The sequence below is a fragment of the Amphiura filiformis genome, chromosome 18 (genome assembly GCF_039555335.1).
Source record: "Amphiura filiformis chromosome 18, Afil_fr2py, whole genome shotgun sequence".
NCBI lineage: Eukaryota > Metazoa > Echinodermata > Ophiuroidea > Amphilepidida > Amphiuridae > Amphiura > Amphiura filiformis.
In genome coordinates this window covers 35,115,075-35,136,422 of record NC_092645.1, presented here as the reverse complement: position 1 = coordinate 35,136,422, position 21,348 = coordinate 35,115,075, and the positions used below count along the sequence as shown (strand labels likewise).

The window sequence follows — 21,348 nt, the reverse complement described above, 5'->3', positions numbered from 1 at the left end:
CAAACTAATGAAGAAAATGTGCTCCATAAACATTAGGTAAGTGCGCAAAACAATTCCTATTCAAATGCGTGTATAAAACTGAACAGGACCGGACGGCTACAAGACTACCGCATAAGTTCAAAGTTGCCAGATTCAAACATGAGCATGTATGCCTAGCACCTTCTCTTGGTAAAATCCCTGATAAAATCAAGATTGTGACCGTCGTGTTATTAAAATTGAATTTTAAGCGTTGGAACTTAACACAAAAGACCATACGGGTATGCTCTCCCGGAAAGACCCCCCCTCCATTTTTTGGATTCCGCAGCTCCAAAAGACCCGTGACCAAAATAGAGCCATAGGCGCAGGCGCAGGCATACGTAAACACGGAAACTTGACCATTTCAGCTCTAAGACCTACATCGCTCGATCATTCTTCACATGTCTGGTTTTTTTCAGGCGTTATTCACCCAGAAAGCCAAGAAAGACCCACTTTTGACTATTCGCAGCTCCAAAAGACCACCTTTTATATTTATTGGCAGCTCCAAAAATGATCCCTTTCCGGCATGTAGGCCTACCCCGGTACGCCGTCAGCACCCCCGGGAGCTCAGTTCCCGGACCCTACTAAATTCTGGGGAGCATACCCCAGGAGCATACCCACCAGAAATGTATGTTGTGCCCCCCCCCCCTCCCCGTGAAGTGGCGTCATGGGGGATCATGGGCGTAGCTAGGACTTTTTAAGGGGGGGGGGGGGGCAAAGGAGTGAAAGGGGAAACCCTCATTCAAGGGGGAAATCTTTAACGAAACAAAATAGGCTCAAAAGTACAAAAAAGACCCTAGTAAAATTCTTCAGGGCGACCGCATCCAAAGGGGGGGGGGAGGGGGTGAGCTTCCCCCATTGCCCCCCTTATGTACGGCACTGAACGTATGAGAAATTTGCTCATTTCCGCAAATTAAGACATTTTAACAATTCCGCAATTTTAGACATTTTAAATGGTAGGCCCTAATAAAGTGAGTAGAAAAAGTGAATAATAAATAATAGTAGACCTATTCTACACCCCATAGATATTGGCCAATGTCAATGCACATGTGCACGTGGCATCACTCTGCTACCGGTATTTCTTTTGTGCCAGAAGAGGCATTTTAAAGGAGTATATTAATACTTGGCTTTTGCAATAATATAGGCCTACGTGCCAAAACTTGCTTGCCCCTTCTCGGCCTGCCTAAAAGTATACCGGTTGCCATGTAGGCCTAGGGGGACAATGTTTTGGTAGGCCTATGTCGATAGAGGGGGGTTGGCATGTCAAAGTGGGGAGGACAAAGATTTGTTGGCATGGGGAAAGAAATTCACCACCCCAGATAGCGAGTTGCGATAATATAAACTTAATCTAATCAGCGGTGAAAAGCACGAGTATAGGCCTACAATTCCGCAAAATAATAGGCGTAGGCCTACATTTTAAAGGTAACACTAACACGGTAAATGATGAAATAAGCATGATAAGGGGCTCACTGGGGGATTTCCAAATGGTGTAGGCCTACCAACTGAATTTCTTATAATCTTACCCCTTCCCCGGCCTTCATAATCGCCTTTGTTGTCCCTGTTTGTTGTTATAGTAGGCCTATTAGTGGTTTAACCAAACGCTGAGTATTAAAGACAAAATCTCATCCCGGGAAAAAATCATCAGACATTTTACACGAATCTGATTACTAGCCGGGATAAGCCTATGATAGGCCACCTACATTATATCGGGCTTCAACTTTGTCAATTGGCCTACTGCTGTTAGGATCCTATGCCAAATACATTTCAAAAATATTAAATGACAATTTAAATGACTTATCCTTCACTTTTAGACATTTATAAACAATTTTAATTTTTCACACTTTGCTGGGATCACTGGATAGGCCTTTAAAATTGTATAGATGGGAATGTCTAAATTCGAGCGTAGGGCCTACGTTATAGGCCTGAGCGTGCCGGATAACGTGCAGGAATTTTTTCACGATTTTGACTGCGTTTCTATTCTGTAGGCATACCCGTGACGTGATTCCAAAGCCTTGTGCGTGTTATTTAAAAATCAGTCGTGTCCCATTTAATGTGCGCCAAAAATTCCCCCCTTCGATCTGCCAAATTTTCCCAAATTCCTGTGACCCCGGCCCGGCCCGTCTTGGCTTGTCTAAAATTTGTTTTTTCCTTCTCCATGGCTCCGTATTGGGATTGCCCCATACGCCGGAATTTGATCTTAAAAATACCTAAATATATACCAAAACTCGGCAACTCGTATAACGCAATGGATTGTGGGTGAACACTTGTCAAAATTGTCGTGTGTCAAAATTCGGCTACCGTATATCGTGCAGAACTCTATGGAAATATACACAATATTTGAATTTTTTGCCTTGGATAGCGACAATCATAGGTAAGTTACAAATGATATGACTCCGCTTAAAATATGCTATCACTGTATCAATTTTGGAGTTCCTAGTTGAAATGGGTTAGAAAACAAAAGGTAAAATAGTTACCAAAATCGCAAATATAAGCTTAACGCACTTACGAAATATGGTGGGTATAGGTGACGAGAAATGCAATTTTTTCAACATTGCTGTAGTATGGTTGTGGTAACCTGTTACCTATGGCTTAATTAAGTTTCAGTGAAATAATGTCGCTAGTTAAAAATACAAAATATAGCTCAACATTGAAAATAGAAGCATTTTAACCAGTTCGTTTTTGATAGATGTGGAGCACTGAAAATCACCAAGTTCATAATGCCATCAGGAACCACTTATTCCCATTTTACATATCAACATTATTTCTCTAATGCGTTAGCAACACATATCCAAAATTTTAACGAAATCCGTTGATAGCAAGCTTTCCAAAATGAAGTGAATTTAAAACATCAGTGATGTACCACCTTTTGGCTTCTACCTTCAAAAGCATGTAAGCTACATTGATACCGATGCCACCAATAGAACGAGAAGATTTGCCCCTTCATTTTGCATACCACTATGTCCAATTTTTTTTTCTCATTTCTTCACAAAATGCAAAAAAACCCGTAAAAAAATGCGATGGGTGTAGTACCCCCTTAAATTTGACATCTAACTACCAACATTATTTCTCAACTGTCTGTCGATTACGCTACCATTTGATTTTCATTCCAAATTGAAGCTACTTTTTCAAAAAAAAACCGAGTTTTTTCGTCATCGATATACCACAATATAAAATCGCACACATGACTGAGCAGACTTATTAGGAATTTAAAATAGTCAAATTCAGCTGTTCTGTTCGTTCATGTCATGATATTTGGAAAAATTATATTACTTTTTTCATACATTTAACGTAATTAAAAAGTGCCCGGACCTTTGATCTAGTAATATTTGATATTGAAGCTGATTTCCAGATCTTTAACGGGTCGGGTCATTTAAAATCGATCTCCGAAAAGTTTTTTGATACGTTCATTAATTTCTCAGTAAAAATCGCAGTTTAACAAATAACGGTTAAATTAAAAGGTTAAAATGAAAGCCTCAGCTGTGTTAAAATTGTTATGGCCTGGTCTGGCAATGCCAATTGCTCTCACCTAGCAATTGTAAACAACATAATTATATGTAGGGCAAAATGAATATACTACAATCATTTTTAAAAGCACTTTTTAGGCACAAATTTTGCAATTTGAATATCTCGGCAGAGTGCTACACTATCGTAAGTGACATTTTTGGCCAAAATGAGTTTTTGACGAATTATGGAAGGCCATATAAAAACACACATTTTAAACCTGGTTTTAAGTTTCAAAATTGCTTAATTATTTTTTAATAAATAAAATAAAATATCGTAAGTGCAATGCAATTTTAATTAGTGCATGCAAGACTATCGTATGCGCCACTTACGATAGTCTTGCACGCTAATTTTTGTTTTTCATTTGCTGCAAGACCATCGTATGTGCCACATACGCTACTTTATTGGACCTAAACAACAAAATCACGGAATGCTACAACATCGTAAGTGCAAAACAGTCTCTAACACATCACTGGCTAAGTTCATAGCTCCCATGACTGGTAATCTCTCTCTCTCTCTCTCTCTGTGTCAGGTGGCGCTGTGTAGCGCTGCTGTGGTCTTCACAAGAGTACGCGATCTGATGCCAAGTGCGTTGCACCTTGCATTCCTTGGTTAGAAACCAGCTTCACGTCATTAGTCCAAGATGTTGGTGGACGTCCTCTTCCTCGTTTGCCTTCCATAGCCCCTTGCAAAATCTGTTTTTCTACACCTCCATGTTTCCTGACAATATGGCCAAAGTACTTCAGCTTTCTGTCCATTATGCCGCTTCTGATGGTTAGACTTGTACCAATCTTGTCGAGGATCCAGGAATTTGTTCTCCTGTCTTTCCATGTCACTCGTAGAAGCCTCCTGTAACACCACATCTCAAAAGCATCTACTCTTTTCCTATCATTCTTGGTCATAGCCCAAGACTCGCATCCATAAGTGGCAAGTGACTGGTAATAGAGACGACAAATCCAGTGTTTTTATTCTTAGATTCAGTAATAAATCTTGAGAGATAACATTAGGGCAAAAGGTGTCTTTTTATTGTAAATATTATGTGACGAAATAAATTAACAGTTGTTAAGTAACATAAAATGACAGATACTGGAAATTTGAGCCGATATTACGAATATCTTAATTTAGCAGTCAATGCTACACTATCGTATGTGGCACATACGATAGTGTTGCACTCTACACTAATCTCTATTTGAGTGCAACACTATTTACGATAGTGTTGCACTCTACACTAATTTCTATTTGAGTGCAACACTATCGTATGTGGCACTTACGACATCTTAATCAGTATAATTCATATATTGTAGTTTATATTATCAAAATTAAATTGCTTTACATTCCCTTGTCATTTTATGGCTACTTGGAAACAAACGGCTACGCAAAACACAAATATGCTCCTCCTGTAAAACTATCCAAACTGCACTTTATACGATAGTGTAGCAATCTGCCGACGATTTATGTACTTCATAAATTTGCAAAAATGGAAAACATGGACAAGTTGGATAGAGTTCAAGAGTATGTACCCTTAAAATAAAATAAAAAGACTAACAATGGGGAATTTGGCTTTGCCCCAACCCCCACAATGGGACACAAAATTGACAAAATGGGGACGAAAATGTTGCTTGCCCACCCCCAAATAACAAGCTGGCTACGCCCCTGGTTACCAGTCACATCAACAGGTCGACACTGAAAGCATATTCAATTGAAGGCCTATGTTGGAAGACCATAGCAAGGTATTTTTGTCGACTTTTGTGCAGCCAATCACATGAAGACTTTGTCTGTCGACCAAGGAGACATTATCGTCAATGTTTTGTGCTTTTAATAATTGAAGAAAGGTTAAACAGTTTTTAATTATTCGCTTCCCTATTATCCTGGTATGGCGGCGGCTGTTGGTTTACCGTCGTGAGTTCTACAGGACATTTTGGTAAAAGGACTTCTTCTTGTCCATGTTCAGATGCAGATTCCTTATGCGTCTTGGTTTTCGCGTCCAGTTCATCGGTTGCCGGATTAGGTGTTTTAACCATCTATCGATTTAAACAATAAGATAGACATATAAAAAAATTAATGAAAAGGAAACTAATATGTTTTGCTTGTCTCTTTGTTAATTCTTTGTTTGTTTGTTGATTAACTTGATGTTTACCTGCGTAGAAGTGATGTAAAATCAGAATAACTACCATAGCAACAGGTACAAACAATTTTGATTATATCGCCCTGCACTACGAGCAAGTTGCACTCATCACCTGTGCATGTCTGCAATCATAGATGAAATACAATACCGCTCTTTTCAATCGTACTAATCTTACAGGTGCAAGACTAGTGATCAGCATATGAATTAGACATCTGACATATTATTCTAAAGAATTACTAGTGCAGCGCGATATAATCAAAAATTGTTGTACCTATTGCTATGGTAGTTAATCTGATCTTACGTCATTTCGACAGCGAATACCCATCTTAAATTCTGTTGTAGATTTGTAAATAAATTATATATTTAAAAGAACAGTTCGGCAATCATAATTTTATGCCTTATATGTTAGAAAAATAATTATCAAGCACGGATCACGTAGTTTTATTTAAGACAAAATCACATTAAGTTTAAAAAGAAAAAAAAAACCGTCTCTCACCACGCGATATTCAAATTCCCCGGGCACCGAAATTGCCTATGGCAATGACGACCCAGTAACACAATTAAAGCCGACGATAATTGAGCACAAATAACCATGGCGTCATACCGTCAATTGCCAAAAGGTAATTTTGGCGCGGGAATTTTGAATATCGCATGTTGAGAGCCGGCTGTTTTTATTAGTTTTTATGGTCAATATGAGTTTGTTTTAAATAAAACCCGGTGATTCGTGATTGATAATTGTTTTTTTTAACATATAAGGCATAATGATGTGATTGCCGGAGTGTTCCTTTAAAATCTATTCACTATAGAATGCATTTCCTTGATATTTGCCGTAGAAGTGATAGATGAATAGATGAATACAATTTTTGAGTAGATCGCCCTGCACTACAAGCAGATTGCACTAATCAACTGTGTATGTCAGCAAACAGATTGTATACAATAACGCTCTTTTCAAAGATACTAATCTTACAGGTGCGAGTGATCAGCCTTTCTTTTGACATCTATGATTCAACGCAACACCACATTTCGCCATACTGCATTTTAGAAACGCTTGCTGTCAGGATAAGATAAATTTTAATGCTAATTTATTGCACATTCTAGGGAAGCGTGGTTACCGTTTTGAAATAACCGAGTGAGAGGGTTTTCAAGAAAATATTTTTCCAAAACTGAAGCATCCTCTGTATAAAAGAAAATATGAATATTAACTGCACATCATATATAACGATTCGTGATACCCAATTGTGGCACATTTGATGTCGTTTATGAGGCAGAGAATTTTATTTCAATTTTATATACGCCAAAATATTTTTTTAATTGAAAAACCTTGAAAATTCCATGTAAGAATGACATTAGACCCCACCAATGATAACTGTTTCGTTTTTGTGGTAATCTAATGTTTTATTTCCTGAAATAAAATTAGGGGTCGAATGTGGATTTATTGTATAAATGATGAAAACATCGACGTGTATACAAGAAGCTACAAGAAAAATGGTAGGCCACGCCACACCGACATACTTTTAGTATACGGCGAGTACGTGCGAGTCAAAATCGATATTATGTATGAAAAAACTATTGTGCGTAGGCTAGAACACGCAGTTATCAACAATTGAGCGCTATTAATACACATTAATGTTTTTAAACAAATAAAATTCCAAAATATGATACGTTTTCTGTCTTTGCTTGTCACGTGGTATGTTGAAGTAATGAAGTTGCGATTATATTTTTAAATTTTCATCATGACACCATCAAGCCTTTACGGACGAGCGGTCTAAGACGCTGGTGTTATGTCAATACTGTATAGTACTGCTCAGTGCAGCGTGGGTTCAAACCCCGCCGGCGCCTCTGCAAAAATAAATTTATTTATTTTTTTAAATTTCATATTATGTTAGGGAAATGTGGCTGGGAGAATGTATGTATGGCGAAGAGTGGTGTGATTCAATGCATAGGTACCGCGTGAACGTTGTAGTGCAGGGCGAAAAATTCAAAATTGTATTCATCTAATGCTATGGTAGTTAATCCGATTAACTACATCACTTCTACGGCGAATTGAGTTCCATGTAAGGTGTTTTGATTAATACCATTATCCCCATATTTTCAAGAGTTTTGTATCAGCAAGAAGTTACATAACTTTCTTATTAATTTTCCCCCATTATTAGAGATGAACGATAATTATGTTGGTTTTGCTTCTAGCAAAACCACACTGCTAAAAGAGGCCGCTGATTTCCACAGTAAAGACTTGCAGCTAATAGACTTCCAATATAGTATTGTGGTCCTGGAGCACAAGTTGCGGACGGAATCAGTTTGTTGCTGCGTTTGTCAAAATGTACATGTCGAAATTTTTACTAACTCATTTTTTACTAACAATTTCATTATCTATGCCTAAGTATGTCAGTTTCACCAAAACTCCTTACCCTTATTGACAGCGCAAAGAGCATTGAAAATCCAAGACTAACCAAGGCGTAGTATCCAAAAGTCGCCGATCCACCTACCGTCTCCACCATAAATCCCGTAAGCAAATATCCCAGCGATACACCGAGGGAGAAGTACAAGGCGGAACATATTCCGCATACAGTAGCAGACAGGTTAGCGGGTACGAATGTATTCATATAGGCTAGAAGTACACTCCAAGTTTGGCTAAAGGCAAAACCTAAAACATTAATAACAATGGCGATCAATATTGATCATTATTACAAGAAAAAACAAACAAACAAACAAACAAAAACCTCTGTACAATTACGATTATAAAAAGTATTGAAATAAATGGTTGCCTTGTGCACATGGGGTTGGAATGACACCCCTTATATCAAAGCCTTGGGATATTCTCTTTTGAACCCATAATAATCCTCTTGTGTGTCAGCTTTAGTTGTGCCAATATTTTTTTATTTGTGACATTTTATTTGCCAATTCGCGCGTTTGTTAACCTTAATAGGTCTAGATAAAGGTGTTGGATTCACCATACTTCAAGAAATTTTTCCAACCCCACCCCGCCCCTCCATGTCAAAAGAAATTTACGCCACTGCCCCCCCCCCCCACACACACACACACACACATATACCTAAAATCCTAACTATACGCCACGGACATCGCGGTATAATAGCATTTAGTGCTATTATGCTTCGTTAACTTTATTATACGGATGTTCACCAAAGGATTACCTTGAAAGATTTCCACTGGTATACTCCACCAGGGATTTTCAATGTAATATATCCAGACAAATCGGACTGTGTAAATCAGGAATCCAAGATGAATGCTATTCCAATATCCTAGATATTCAATAGAGATTCTACATAAGTATCCAGAAGGGATCTCAGAGGCTGCTTGAAATAGTATCACTGCACTCAATAGACCATGAGTTGCACCTGACGAAAGATGACACAAAATAAAGCATGTTAATATTTCACAGTATTATTAAAAAAGCAATGTTTCCTCATTTTTTGAATACCATACTTGATATTTTTTATTGAAGAATTTGAGGTGTTACACCCCACCAATTACCCCTACCGCCTCGAGCTATGGTCCTGTTGGCGACACAAAAAGGTATAGCTACAATAGTTTTCAATTAAAGTTTCCACCATTTATTCATTATTCTTAGTCAGTGGGAGTGGTCTATTACGTAGACAAATACTCTGATTGGACAATTGCATGATTTTGGGTGTCGTCTATCACGCTGTAAGCGGCCCCACGTCATCATTAGCGTTGATAATGCGTAACACGCTCATAGAGGTGTGCGTATGTATCGCGTTGTATGCGTAGACGCAGTGCAGAATACTCGCACGCGCTAGCAGTACGCGCAACAAAAGATGTGAAGTTGTAAACAAGTTTCGTTCATTTAGAAAAAGGGGAGTTTTTAAGACGGTAACTTAATTTTTACTTTAAAAAATAGTTTACAGTTATTAAAATAATATTTAACTGACTAAGAATGAGAATAAACGATAGGAATTTCGAATATCGTAGTGGGCCGGCATCCACTACTCAAAATATTGGACCTGCCTGTCGTCTATCACACGGTAGAGGATAGTCAAAATAAAAAAATCCTATCGTTCTCTAAATAATTCTTCTTGCCGCCCTTCTGTTGGTGAACCCGGAAACCATCTTGCCTTTCATGTGTACCTTTGACCTACCTACAAGTTAGTGGTTGCGCCCCCGGGGTTCGAACCCACATTCTCATATTATGTTTGATCTACCTATATGGTTTCCAGATGCCAGAAGAGGAAACTCCATACGACACCATTGAATATACCAAAGAAACGGAATAATGAGAGGATAATAATGCGGTGTGGAGTCGATTGCACCGCCGGGGTTCGAACCCGCCTCCTCTTGTACTCCTATACGTTTGACCTACCTAGGTTTTCCAGATGCCAGTAGAGGAAACCCCAGACGACGCCATTGAATATACCAAAGAAAAGGAATAAGGAGAGGATGATAATGTGATGTGGGGTCAATAAAATCTTCAACTGCTTCCATTGTGGCGGCTCTGTTTCACGATTCTGAAACAAATAAACAAGGAGAAAGGTTTTTAACACAAGTCTCCACATACATAATGACAGCCAGTGCAAAAAAAATTCACTGTCCATCCAGGATGGATACTCTACGAAATGAGCTTATTATATATAGGCTGTCAGTTTAATACCTGCCCTCTAATAATGGGGTCTTTGGGTACAGCATGTGCTGGTAATGGGTCTTTGGGTGACAGCGATGGTGAAAAGAGGGGTCTTAACAGCCCTCGTACGCGTCACCTCCAAAGTGGGAGTGCCCCCAGATTTTAGCACATCACATCCTATTGGGCGCCTCATTCCTTTTTTGAAAGGAATTTTTATTATAGACTGTGTCTGGATGCTCCTAACTTCATCCGGTAACCCGTTGGACTGGCAAAAACCAAAGTACAACACTAATCCGGACCGCTAAAAATCCTTTTGCTTTTTGTTTCGTTTCGTTTTCGCTTTATATTGTATCTTGTTAATTTGTCTTTACATTGTGTACTTACCGAAGATTGAAACCAACGAATACAAATCACGCCTCCAATCATGAGAGCACAAAATGGTACTAAGATGATCTTATAGTCAGCATTTACCAGTTTTACACCACACTTTGTAATATCTTCACGGGTATATGTTAGAAGAGTACCACTCACAATAGCTCTGCAAAATCATAAAATATATCCATAAGGGACGGTTCACAAACACTTGTTAGGGGGGCCCGATGCAAAAATGGGGGCCTTAAAAAAGTTTTGACCCGGGGGGGGGGGGGCTGAAAAAATGACCACAAATTTTCCTGGAAAAATTGAGTTAATATGCTTTTCTATGGGGTTGACCCATAATTTTCGTGTCAAAAAGGGGAGGGGCCTGAACTTTTTGAGATATGTAAAGGGGGGGGGGAACCAGAAAGTTTTTTTTTGCATCAGGCCCCACAAACAAATGTTTGTGAACGGTCCCTAACTATAAGAGTTCCATCACATCAAGACCAGTCAAAACTTACGTTTCTGGACGTTTCATCAACCATCGATTGATTTCATCAGTGAAGTGATGTGAAGTGCTGTGTGATGTTGATTAGGTAACCGGACTCATCAATATATGACTTGATTGACAAGGGATCTGGTAAATCAACACAGTGGCTGATGCTGCTCCAACTCCTACAGTTGCCGGGTCAATATCACAACCGTTGGTTGATGAAACGTCCATCACAGAAACGTAAGTTTTAACTGGTCTTAATTCTATATCTTATGGATAATCTACAGACCTGATGAATTTATTCAAAGACGTAAAATATGTTGTTTTCAATATTACTCGGATTACAAAATACGTCCATGGTGATTTGGCGTTGATTGGCTACTTGAATGCCTGTGTGGCAGGCTCTGTGGAATCTCATATCGTCTGTAAATGGTATGCTTAGCCTGAGTCGCTCGGCATATCTCGAACAAAATCGCCATGCTGTTGTAAAACGAGAAGATTCATCGTACTATCACGGCATTTTTTGACACGAAGATATAGGGATGATGTCAGTGTGATTCCAGCCCGGGGGGTACTCAGTACAAATGGTCATACGGGGACGTGCCGCAAACATGGGGCGCATGTTCGGCCGCTTGGTATATCAATGACCCCTTATTTGTTCCGTTTTTGTGGTATACGCATAGGTAGTGAGTTGAAATTGGTATTGAAATGGGGTCTAAATCAGATTTTGGTATATCAATGGGTCGAAAATCTTTAAACTCGCTTGCATGAATTTCACGAAAATACTTGTCTGATCGTTTCCAAATAAGGTACATCGCTATCCAAATAAGGCAAATCAGAACCATAAATTCAGAGCTGGGCAAATCAATTGATAGTCCGATTAGCAAACGTTGAGTTGTCATTGCAAACAGATGGCGACACTCTTCCGGTGTAGTATATGTGAGCCAAGCACTACTTCTGTTTACCCGACCAATTTTGATAAATCACTGAAATACTATCGTATCGAAGTTGCAACAGCAATTTTTTCATCGCTGTTTTTTAAGTCAGTTTTGTCTCTCGGAACTCGGGATCGCAAAATTTGAGCAAATTAACTGCCGATTTTTAAATGCATCGAATCATATAAATAGGTTTTATCAACAATCGGGTAAGTTTTTAGTGTAAAGTTGAGTGTTATTTTTGGTGCCGAATTCAGCTGACATGACACGCGACAGCACTGCCAAGATCATACACGATCGATATGCATGGGTCAAATTGATGTTGTTTTGGTTCGCGTAATTCAATGATAATTGCAATTGCATTGAACAGAAATGCATGAATATTAAATTCGTTTAAAATTTCAATAAATCATGAGTGGGAAGAAAAAAGGTACTGTACAAAAAAATATAAATAAAAAATTCATGTTGATGTTCAAAATTTCTATTAATTTTTTGTTTCGTTCTTCTTTCACCATGCAGGGTATGATGGGGGGGGGGTGGGGGCGTCACTGGCTGCACCACTGTTTTCGTGGTTTTGTATTTCGTTAAATAAAATTTAAAATAAAGTGCAAGAATCATCTTTCCCTACAGGCTACACAATACTTGTTACAAACTAGGCTAGATATTGGCCCATACAAGACAAACGAACATAAATGAAGGAAACTGAGAAAACAAAACAACAATAAATATATTTTGGATTTGTATTCATTACGAAATATGGGGTGGTGCAACAATTATGTGTACCCGGGGTGGTGAATTCTCAAAATGTTCTGCCAAACATTGCCCCCCCTTTTGGCCTGCCAAAAATCTTTGCCCCCCTATAATTCACCACCCGGGGTACACATAATTATTGCACCACCCTAACAAACAAAATAATAATAATTAATTAATGATAGACCCTTTGATAGAACCTAGAATAAAAGAATTAAAAATACTGTAAACAAGAAATAAAAAATATGATATGAAAATTTGTTACGGTATTCTAAACGTATAGTGGTATATGGATGGGTCAGTATATGGGGTTGGTATATCAATGGGTGGTATTTTTGTCTTTTCAACTGGTATAGTCATGGGTGTCTATTCTATGTTGGTATATGCATCGGTAGTAAAAATTAGGTTTGAAGTGGTATAGCCATGGGTCCTACGTCAAAATCTTCTGAGGCACACCCCTACCCAAAAATTTTTGAGTACCCCCCCCCCCGGGGATTCCAGTCACTCCACATACCAAGTTGTGAAGGTGAAGGAGACTAAGGCTGTATTGACGAATACGCATGCGTTAAAATGATGTAGCCTAGGTCCAGCCAGGGATCTTAGAGGAAGGGATAAGCATCCTAGTCTGCTGCCCTCATTCGGAATATGTATCCTAGGTCTAGACAATAGGCGGATTAGCGGCCATTTTGTCTTCGACATGATTTTATTCACGTGTCCTTATACTTTAGTACACATTAATATATAAGTTAACAGGTTTACAATATTAAAATTAAATTTTGAATATACAATATATTCTGTAGTAAATCGATCAAATGACGGTGATTGTTCAGGTATTATATGCTTGATAAAATTAAACTGTCTGACCAGCTAGTATTCTCCTCCGCCGTCGGTGTGATTCTAGACACTCCACGTACCGTGTTGCGAAGGTGGAGGAGACTAAAGCTGTATTGACAAACACGCATGCGTTAAAAAATATGTAGCCTAGGTCGAACAATAGCGTGACGTAGTTTCCGGCATTGTTCCTATGCACTTTCACCCTCCTGGTCCAGCATTGTTGTAACCCATTGACCCGGCATTGCTCTTATGAACTCACACCGCCCTGCATAAATCCTTTACAGATGACAATCTCCAACACGGTGTTTCTTTCACAATCACTTCTTTCGTCCGGAACAGTCAAATCTGTTCCACTTCACAGTTGAATATAAGTGAGTTATTACCGATAATAAGCGACTTATAACCGGTATTAGCGACTTATTACCGGTATTAACCGACTTAAATCCGACTGTGTGAACACGACTTAAAAAGATGAGAAAAGAGGAGATCGCTCGAACATAAATCCGATTGCCCACAGTTAATCCCATTCACTTTTCTTTGTTTGGCGTATTTAAAACACCATTTGATCTTCCTTTATGTGTATCTCCCGGGGAGTATCTGTTCATCCGCCACACGCTGGACCGATTTGGTAGTTCTCTTGAGTGGAAAATATTCCACACACGAAGTACATCATTAAATTCCCAATCTGGCAGTCAAATCATACCTTTGTCCTTAAAAACAAAACAAAAAAAGTTTGACAGGCTTCCGTATACACAACACGCACGAAGCAGGTAGAACCTTATTTTTAGATGACCGTGCAAAGGCTCAATAGATTAATAAAACCACTTACCCGAAATCAAAGAACAGATTGGCCCAACACCTTTGGCTCCCATATTCTTTCAGCCCCTTGTTGCCATCTGCCAAGGCACCCATTGTCGCTGCGTCAGTAATGGCATCAGTTGGACGAAAGAACGTCTCAAACAAGCTTCCAATTACTAACACAGTGATGAAGGTATGGAATAAAAATCTCTCCTCATACTGCCAACTTCTGTTTATGACCAATGCATGATTAGAAGGCACTCCTCTAGTTCCATTGTTACCTTCCAAATCTATGTTTCTTTTAATCACATACAAGTCATCAATATCACAACATACATAGTCTTTTCCTCCAGTCGTTTTAATGCTTACCCCAGATGTTAAATCGACTTTACCTTCCACATCAGCCACATTGGCGTATTGTCCTGATATACGTGTATCTCTCTTATAACTTCCACCATTCGAATTGTTACTTTCCAATATTTCATCACAAGAAGCTTCATCCGGGCTTTTAATCAGAGCCAACATAATACCACTAAACAGCATCAAGATCATTAATCCCAATAGGAAAGCTCGACGATAGCCTATTCGATCTGATATCAAACCAATCATAGCCGTAGATAGAGTCCCCAGAAACGGTCGCGAAGCACTTGCAAGACCTATCCGACTTGGTGATAAACCTAACTGTTTCATCTGTAGAGGTAGGAAGGATATAATACAAGAAAAAGCTCCGTTTACACATGAGTAGAATATCTTATAGGTCAACATGGAACGATCTATGCTGAAGATGTCTTTCCAAACTCGCTGCTTTGAGGCATTATCTTTGAAGGATGTGTTTCTGGCATGGGTATCTTCATCTAAATTATTTGCTTTCATGATGAAGGCTCACGTCAACGTTTATTACGACGAAAGCTCCTTTTTATAGCAGATGTTGGTGGAGTCTTCAAGTATGTCTGTGCTACAATAACATCATTGTACAGCCGATACCTATTTAGTCTACCGTTTGCGTATACTTTAAGCTTCCCATACATGTCCATGGTCACATGAGGTGTGTCGTCTGCTACGGTAACCGGGTACACGAGCAAATATCGATAAACAATATAACACAGAGATTTATTTTTCAGTCAAAATAATTGCAGTTAGGCTAGTACCGGTATACATCCCAAAGATTCTCCTGCAAAAATGACGAGCAAAAGGGCAAAAGATCAGTAATCCTTCCTAGTTTTTAATATGATGAAATTCTAAACATCTACAATACATTGTTCCATGATGCAGGCTGACACGGCCCTAATCAGAGAGTAGATATTCTTGAGAGGGCACTCTATTCACGTGGTTTCTTTTCCAACGCTAAAAGATCACGAATTTTGGTGGTTTGCAAATGAAAAGTGTCCGCACTATCGATTGATTACGTAACTGTTATGAATAATTTATTAGGGTTTTCAATGCAATCGCCTCGACCTATTAATACATATTATCTGTATTATCAAAGTACTTGGAATAGCAATCCGGTGAGTTCACTGAACTACACCCTAATACTGATGGAGTTTTAATGGCGTTTCTCCTCTCCATATACAGATGAACAAATACAATAGATGAAGGTCAACACGTATGACCTCCTATGTGACATGTTATATGAATATCATAAAGATCAGTATTCGTTTGTGCATATGAACTGCACATTTACGTTGCTAAATATAACTCATTATATATTATGACAAAATATTGGTATTATGACAATACGGTATATACATTGTATATAAAACGACTAATAGTAGGGATGCCCACTCTCAATACAGTTTCCACTAGAACGATTTTTCATTTTTTGTTTGCGTGCACTCACACACGTATTGTCTATGGAGAAACTGATCGATACAAGAAATCCCAGGCATGTTAAATGGCGTACATACTTGTTTTGATCCAAATGTAGGCCTATATCAGGGTGTTTCAAGAAATTCCTGATTCCACCAGAAAACATTCACCAAACTTTTTCCTGTTTGGTCAGTAAATAGAGAGGACCTTCCTGCATGAAGAGATCAACTTTTTTTAATGAAAAATTTAATGAGATGAGAACTACAACAGGTTGAAGTGACACCATTCCGTGCATCAGGTGTTCAAACGCAATTATCTCCAAATTTGGAGTGAATCAGACAAGCAAACTTACATACTCATAAAATTTAACTATTTATGAAGACAAAATGTGTAGGATGTTAAGAAATTTAAGAATGTTTAAGCCTACTGCGGCCCATCTCAAATCATGCACTTCCCCGTGCACTTCTTACTACCATGTCCATTTCATAGGGAGTATAAAAACCGGGGACCATCATGGCTTCCATGCACACAGTGTATTGCTCAATGTAGTAAAGATAAACTTTGAGTTGGAGCAAATTTCTCAAAATTGGCAGTGATTAATGTTACCAAACTTATGCCATGATGAAATATAATAATTTTTGAAGATAAAATGTGCTGACCGTAAAAGATTGAACAATGTTTAAGACTACCGCCATTCATTTGAAATAATGCACTTATTGTTCATCTCCTCTATGGAGATATTTTCCATGGCGGCCATCTATGATCATGCTTGCGGTTTCACCAAACAAACCATGGGTTTTGAGGTCTTATATTTTTTTGTTGTATGTCAACAAAATCGATTAAATTTTCAGGATGATCTTATTTTCATGTTGTTATAAGCAAATATAATGTTCCAGATAACGCTAGTTAATAAATACATTAAGAAAAAGTACCTTAAAATTGCACTTTCTGTTAGTAATCCTTTTGGACTTTAACTTTTTAAAATGTTCTAGCAGCCCTATATAAAACCGTAACACTCAAAAGGCCATATCTCTGGAATGAAACGTCCGATTAAGATTATTTAAACGCCAAAATGTTTCTTTCATCAATTCCCAGCCAATAAGTTAGGTCTGAATCAATTTAAAAGTACTTCAATTTTTAGTGGACATGCCTACTAATAGATCCTACTATCATGGCGTCAGGTCAATGTTCATCATATCCCGTATGTTTCTTAAAATTCATTCATATTTGAGACAAATTGCTGTGCTCATTTTATAGGTGCACAGGTAGATCCGTGCTTTTTTTAATTTTCATTTCTTTTTAATGAAAGAATTAAGGTTTTCCACTGCACGGGGGCCACAAGGGTGATACTAATTTTAATGCTATATTTTCAAAACGAATACGTGTTCCCGGTTGGCTCTCTAGCGATTTCACAGAAAAGGTATTTCTAGTACAATGCAGCGTCGGACTCTAGCTGAAAGCGTAACCTAAGTCATTACGGACTACAAGAAGGGCTCTCCATACACAAATGAACAAACACAAAGGAGGGTAGTCTCCTCCGTGAACAGCTTGATTTCGATGGAGCAGAACCAAATTGGCTGCGGAGGAGACGGGTCATTTTGCTATGCGAATGAGGTGGTATCGGTGCCCTGCCCTAATTGATAGCTATTTATACAATGATGGATATATGGTACATGTAGCATCCACAAAAGAAGCGTATTGTTCACATGAATAATATCACAGTCCAGTAATTTTAATCAAAGTTCCCTGAGGAACATTAACATGTACATCATTGTACATTGACGGCTTTTGAGGCCGGTCGCGTGCAGATCCGTCGGAACACGCTCTTCAATACGGAATAAATGCTAACCTCATTGTGACATCATCCAAGCAGCAAAGTTCATTTCCCATTGTAAAAGCGTTATCCGACGGATCTGCAGTCGAATGTTGCGTGAAGGACTCGAATAGCGACGTTTTCATGTATTTTTTGTGGGACCTGAGAGCACATCGGATACACTAAATTGCATTTTGAATGAGGAATGTCCTTCTGATATTCTTTTTAAATGCAAATTTTATGGCAAAGTATTAACAATTGATATTTTTGATATTTTACAGTCCTCGACGTAAACTTTATAAATCTAAAGTAGGCCTACTAAAAAATGTATTTAGCTGGGAGGAAAAGCCGTCCATTATTTAAATTAAAAAAATTTGACCTTTCGCATTAAAGATAATACATCCATGTTAAAAAAAGACCTAAAATTGTTATTATATCGCAAATTAAAAAAAAAAAAAAAATCAAAATTATTTGATATCGAGAGGATATTCTTCGTATTCAGCATGCAATTTGGCGTGTCTGTATGTGCTCTCATGGGCTGTGCAATAATTACGAGCCGGGGGGTAAATTTCAAACGGCTTGCCAAAAATCGCTTTGCCACTTGTACATGCCAATTTTTTTAGGATCACAATTTACAAACCTTATGGTCTTGATACATGTTGCGAGCGCAGGAAAATTTGCATATTTCCGTATCGTTTTCCTACGTCTTTTTAGAGCGTTTTATTTAAAAGGCGCCCCATAAATGTTTGCCAAAAATCACTTGCCACTCTCTCGGCTTGCCAAAAATTGCTCCCCCCTTCGGCCCGCCAAAAATTTCTTCCCCCCCCCCCTCAATTTTACCCTCCCCAGGGCTCATAATTATTGCCACAGCCCCTCAGGTCCCACAAAAAATACTGTGCAAACGTTGCTATCCTAATAATATGGATTCATATACCACAATATAAAATCGCACACATGACTGAGCAGATTCATAGTCAAATTCAGCTGTTCTGTTCGTTCATGTCATGATATTTGGAATTTTTTCATATATTTAACGTAATTAGAAAAACTGCCCAGACCTTCGATCTAGTAATTTTCGATATTGAAGTTGATTTCCAGGTCTTAAAGGGGGTACTACACCCATTGATTTTTTTTTGCTTTTTGTGAAGAAATTACAAAAAAAAATTGGACAAAGTGGTATGCAAAATGAAGGGGCAAATCTTCTCGTTTTATTGGTGGCATCGGTATCAATGTAGCTTTATACATGCTTTTAAAGGTAGAAGCCAAAAGGTGGTACATCACTGATGATTTAAATTCACTTCATTTTGGAAAGCTTACTATCAACGGATTTCGTTAAATTTTGGATATGTGTTGCTAACACATTAGGGAAATAAAGTTGATATGTAAAATGGGAATAAGTGGTTCTTGATTTCTTTTATGACTTCATGAACTTGGTGCTCCACAACTATCAAAAAGGAACTGGTTAAAATGCTTCTATTTTCAATGTTGAGCTATATTTTGTATTTTTAACTTGCGACATTATTTCACTAAAACTTAGTTAAGCCATAGGTAACAGGTTACCAGCAATGTTGAAAAAAATTGTATTTCTTGTCACCTATACCACCATATTGGGTAGTTTTCCGTAAGCTTAACTTTTGTGATTTTGGTAACTATTTTATATTTATTTGTGAAATCCATCTCAACTAGGCATTCTAAATTGTACTCACCATTTACATCCCAAGGTATATTAGTATATTCAGCTTGCACTTCTCGATATATATCCAGTTAAAAACAGGATATCAAAATTATGCCTCATTATGATATCACAGACTCTCACATGTGTATTCAAAATTGATGCTTAAATTTGACCTGAACCAATTGGCCTATAACCTGACATACGGTGACCTAATAGCCTTTTCTTCTCCTAACAACACATCATAGTATTAAATTGACTAATGACTATGCATCCATTGTATAAGTGTTTATTTAATTTATTCAGTGTTATATTTTGCATGCACCACTAGATTTTCTATAGAGAGTATAACAAAGGATTTAATGTATTCTATTCATGTACTCTACTTAAACATGTTGAATAGAATAAATTATGTTTTTTTTATGAAACACACATCTGAGTTACTAGGATACAGTAAACAAAAAATATATAGGGCTATAATGACTTACTAAAATGATTTAAAAGCACTTTGTATGTAGATATATTTTATAAATTCAGGACATGAGGTGATGAACATATTTATGTACTTCATAAATTTGCAAGAAAAAAAAAAGAAGAGGGGTACTGATGAAAATCAGGGTATTATTCCCCCTTAACTGTTCTCTCTTCGTATTTTAGCCATATGCCGGAATATGTTTAAATAAGGTGTATTCGCTACTTGCACGGTTCCGCCATTATGCACTATGTGCGGGGAGAGCCTCGAACTGGCAGCATTCATGAATGGGAATTGAACTAGTCATAACGTTCTGTGTAAGGTTACATAATTCTTCCTTTCATGTATGCTGCCAGTTCGAGGCTCTCCCGCACATAGTGCATAATGGCGGAACCTGCAAGTAGCGAATAATCATGTAGTCTGATCTTTCCGGTCGGTGAATTTTGTAAAATACATACTATGATAAAGCAGGCGGTTTTTATTGATCACCTGTTAACCGATTTACTCATTTCAGTGCAGCACATCCCACAATTCATAGTGTTATCGGACAAATTATGGCGGATGAATATTGAAGACGATGTAATTGAACACTGCACGGCCGGCTGCTACTGCCGCTATCAACGTTATGCATCTAGGGAAAAGGTTTCCAAGATGAAGGAATTAGTATTGCGTCTATTTTGCCGTCATTTGATATTGAAATAATAATAAAAATGCACATTTATGAATATGGAAAATATGGCGTCAGTGATATAGAGGAGATAAAGACAAAGATAAAATCACAGCCTCGTACAATAGATTTAAAAAAAAATTTAGGTTGGCCTAGAAATCATCAGTGACTGTTTGTGACCGACAATTCTATCATTAAAAAAACAAAAACAAACAAACAAACAAACAAAAAACAAACAAAAAACATCAGCAGGAGAAACGAGCCCAAACATGAACATTTTCGTAGTTTTAATTTTAGTTTTAATTTTGTTGTTTTGTTGCAAAATTGCAGTCATTTTAGATTATCAAGGTTAGCAACTATTTTAAAACTGTTGCGATTTGGTAGTTTACAGCATTTGACACAAATTCAAATATCACATGATACTTTTGTAGGTCCTGTGGTTATTGAGTTATGTTGTAAAGAGGGCTGAAACAACAACACTTTTGTAAAACGTATATAACTCATTAGCAACAATAA

At 37.9% G+C, this 21,348-nt stretch overlaps 1 protein-coding gene across 1 annotated transcript; it reads right to left on the bottom strand.

Annotated features, from left to right (window-relative positions):
• Positions 1-3,434: 3,434 nt before the first annotated feature.
• On the bottom strand, positions 3,435-15,691 carry LOC140140155 (major facilitator superfamily domain-containing protein 6-like). The gene is made up of 6 exons (XM_072162015.1): positions 14,434-15,691; positions 10,623-10,776; positions 9,981-10,125; positions 8,794-8,997; positions 8,050-8,285; positions 3,435-5,537 (listed from the first exon to the last, which is right to left on the bottom strand). Exons 1-6 carry the CDS (start codon positions 15,273-15,275, stop codon positions 5,361-5,363), a joined length of 1,758 nt encoding a protein of 585 aa, XP_072018116.1. The 5' UTR covers positions 15,276-15,691; the 3' UTR covers positions 3,435-5,360.
• Positions 15,692-21,348: the final 5,657 nt, after the last annotated feature.

What these genes read in the sequence shown, in the direction of transcription:
- LOC140140155 (XM_072162015.1), bottom strand. Translation starts at nt 15,275, where the DNA reads ATGAAAGCAAATAATTTAGATGAAGATACCCATGCCAGAAACACATCC. An exon ending in TTCGTTGGTTTCAATCTTCG is followed by an intron (nt 10,126 to 10,622) that starts GTAAGTACACAA and finishes TATTTGTTTCAG; the next exon opens with AATCGTGAAACAGAGCCGCC. An exon ending in ACCAGTGGAAATCTTTCAAG is followed by an intron (nt 8,286 to 8,793) that starts GTAATCCTTTGG and finishes TTAATGTTTTAG; the next exon opens with GTTTTGCCTTTAGCCAAACT.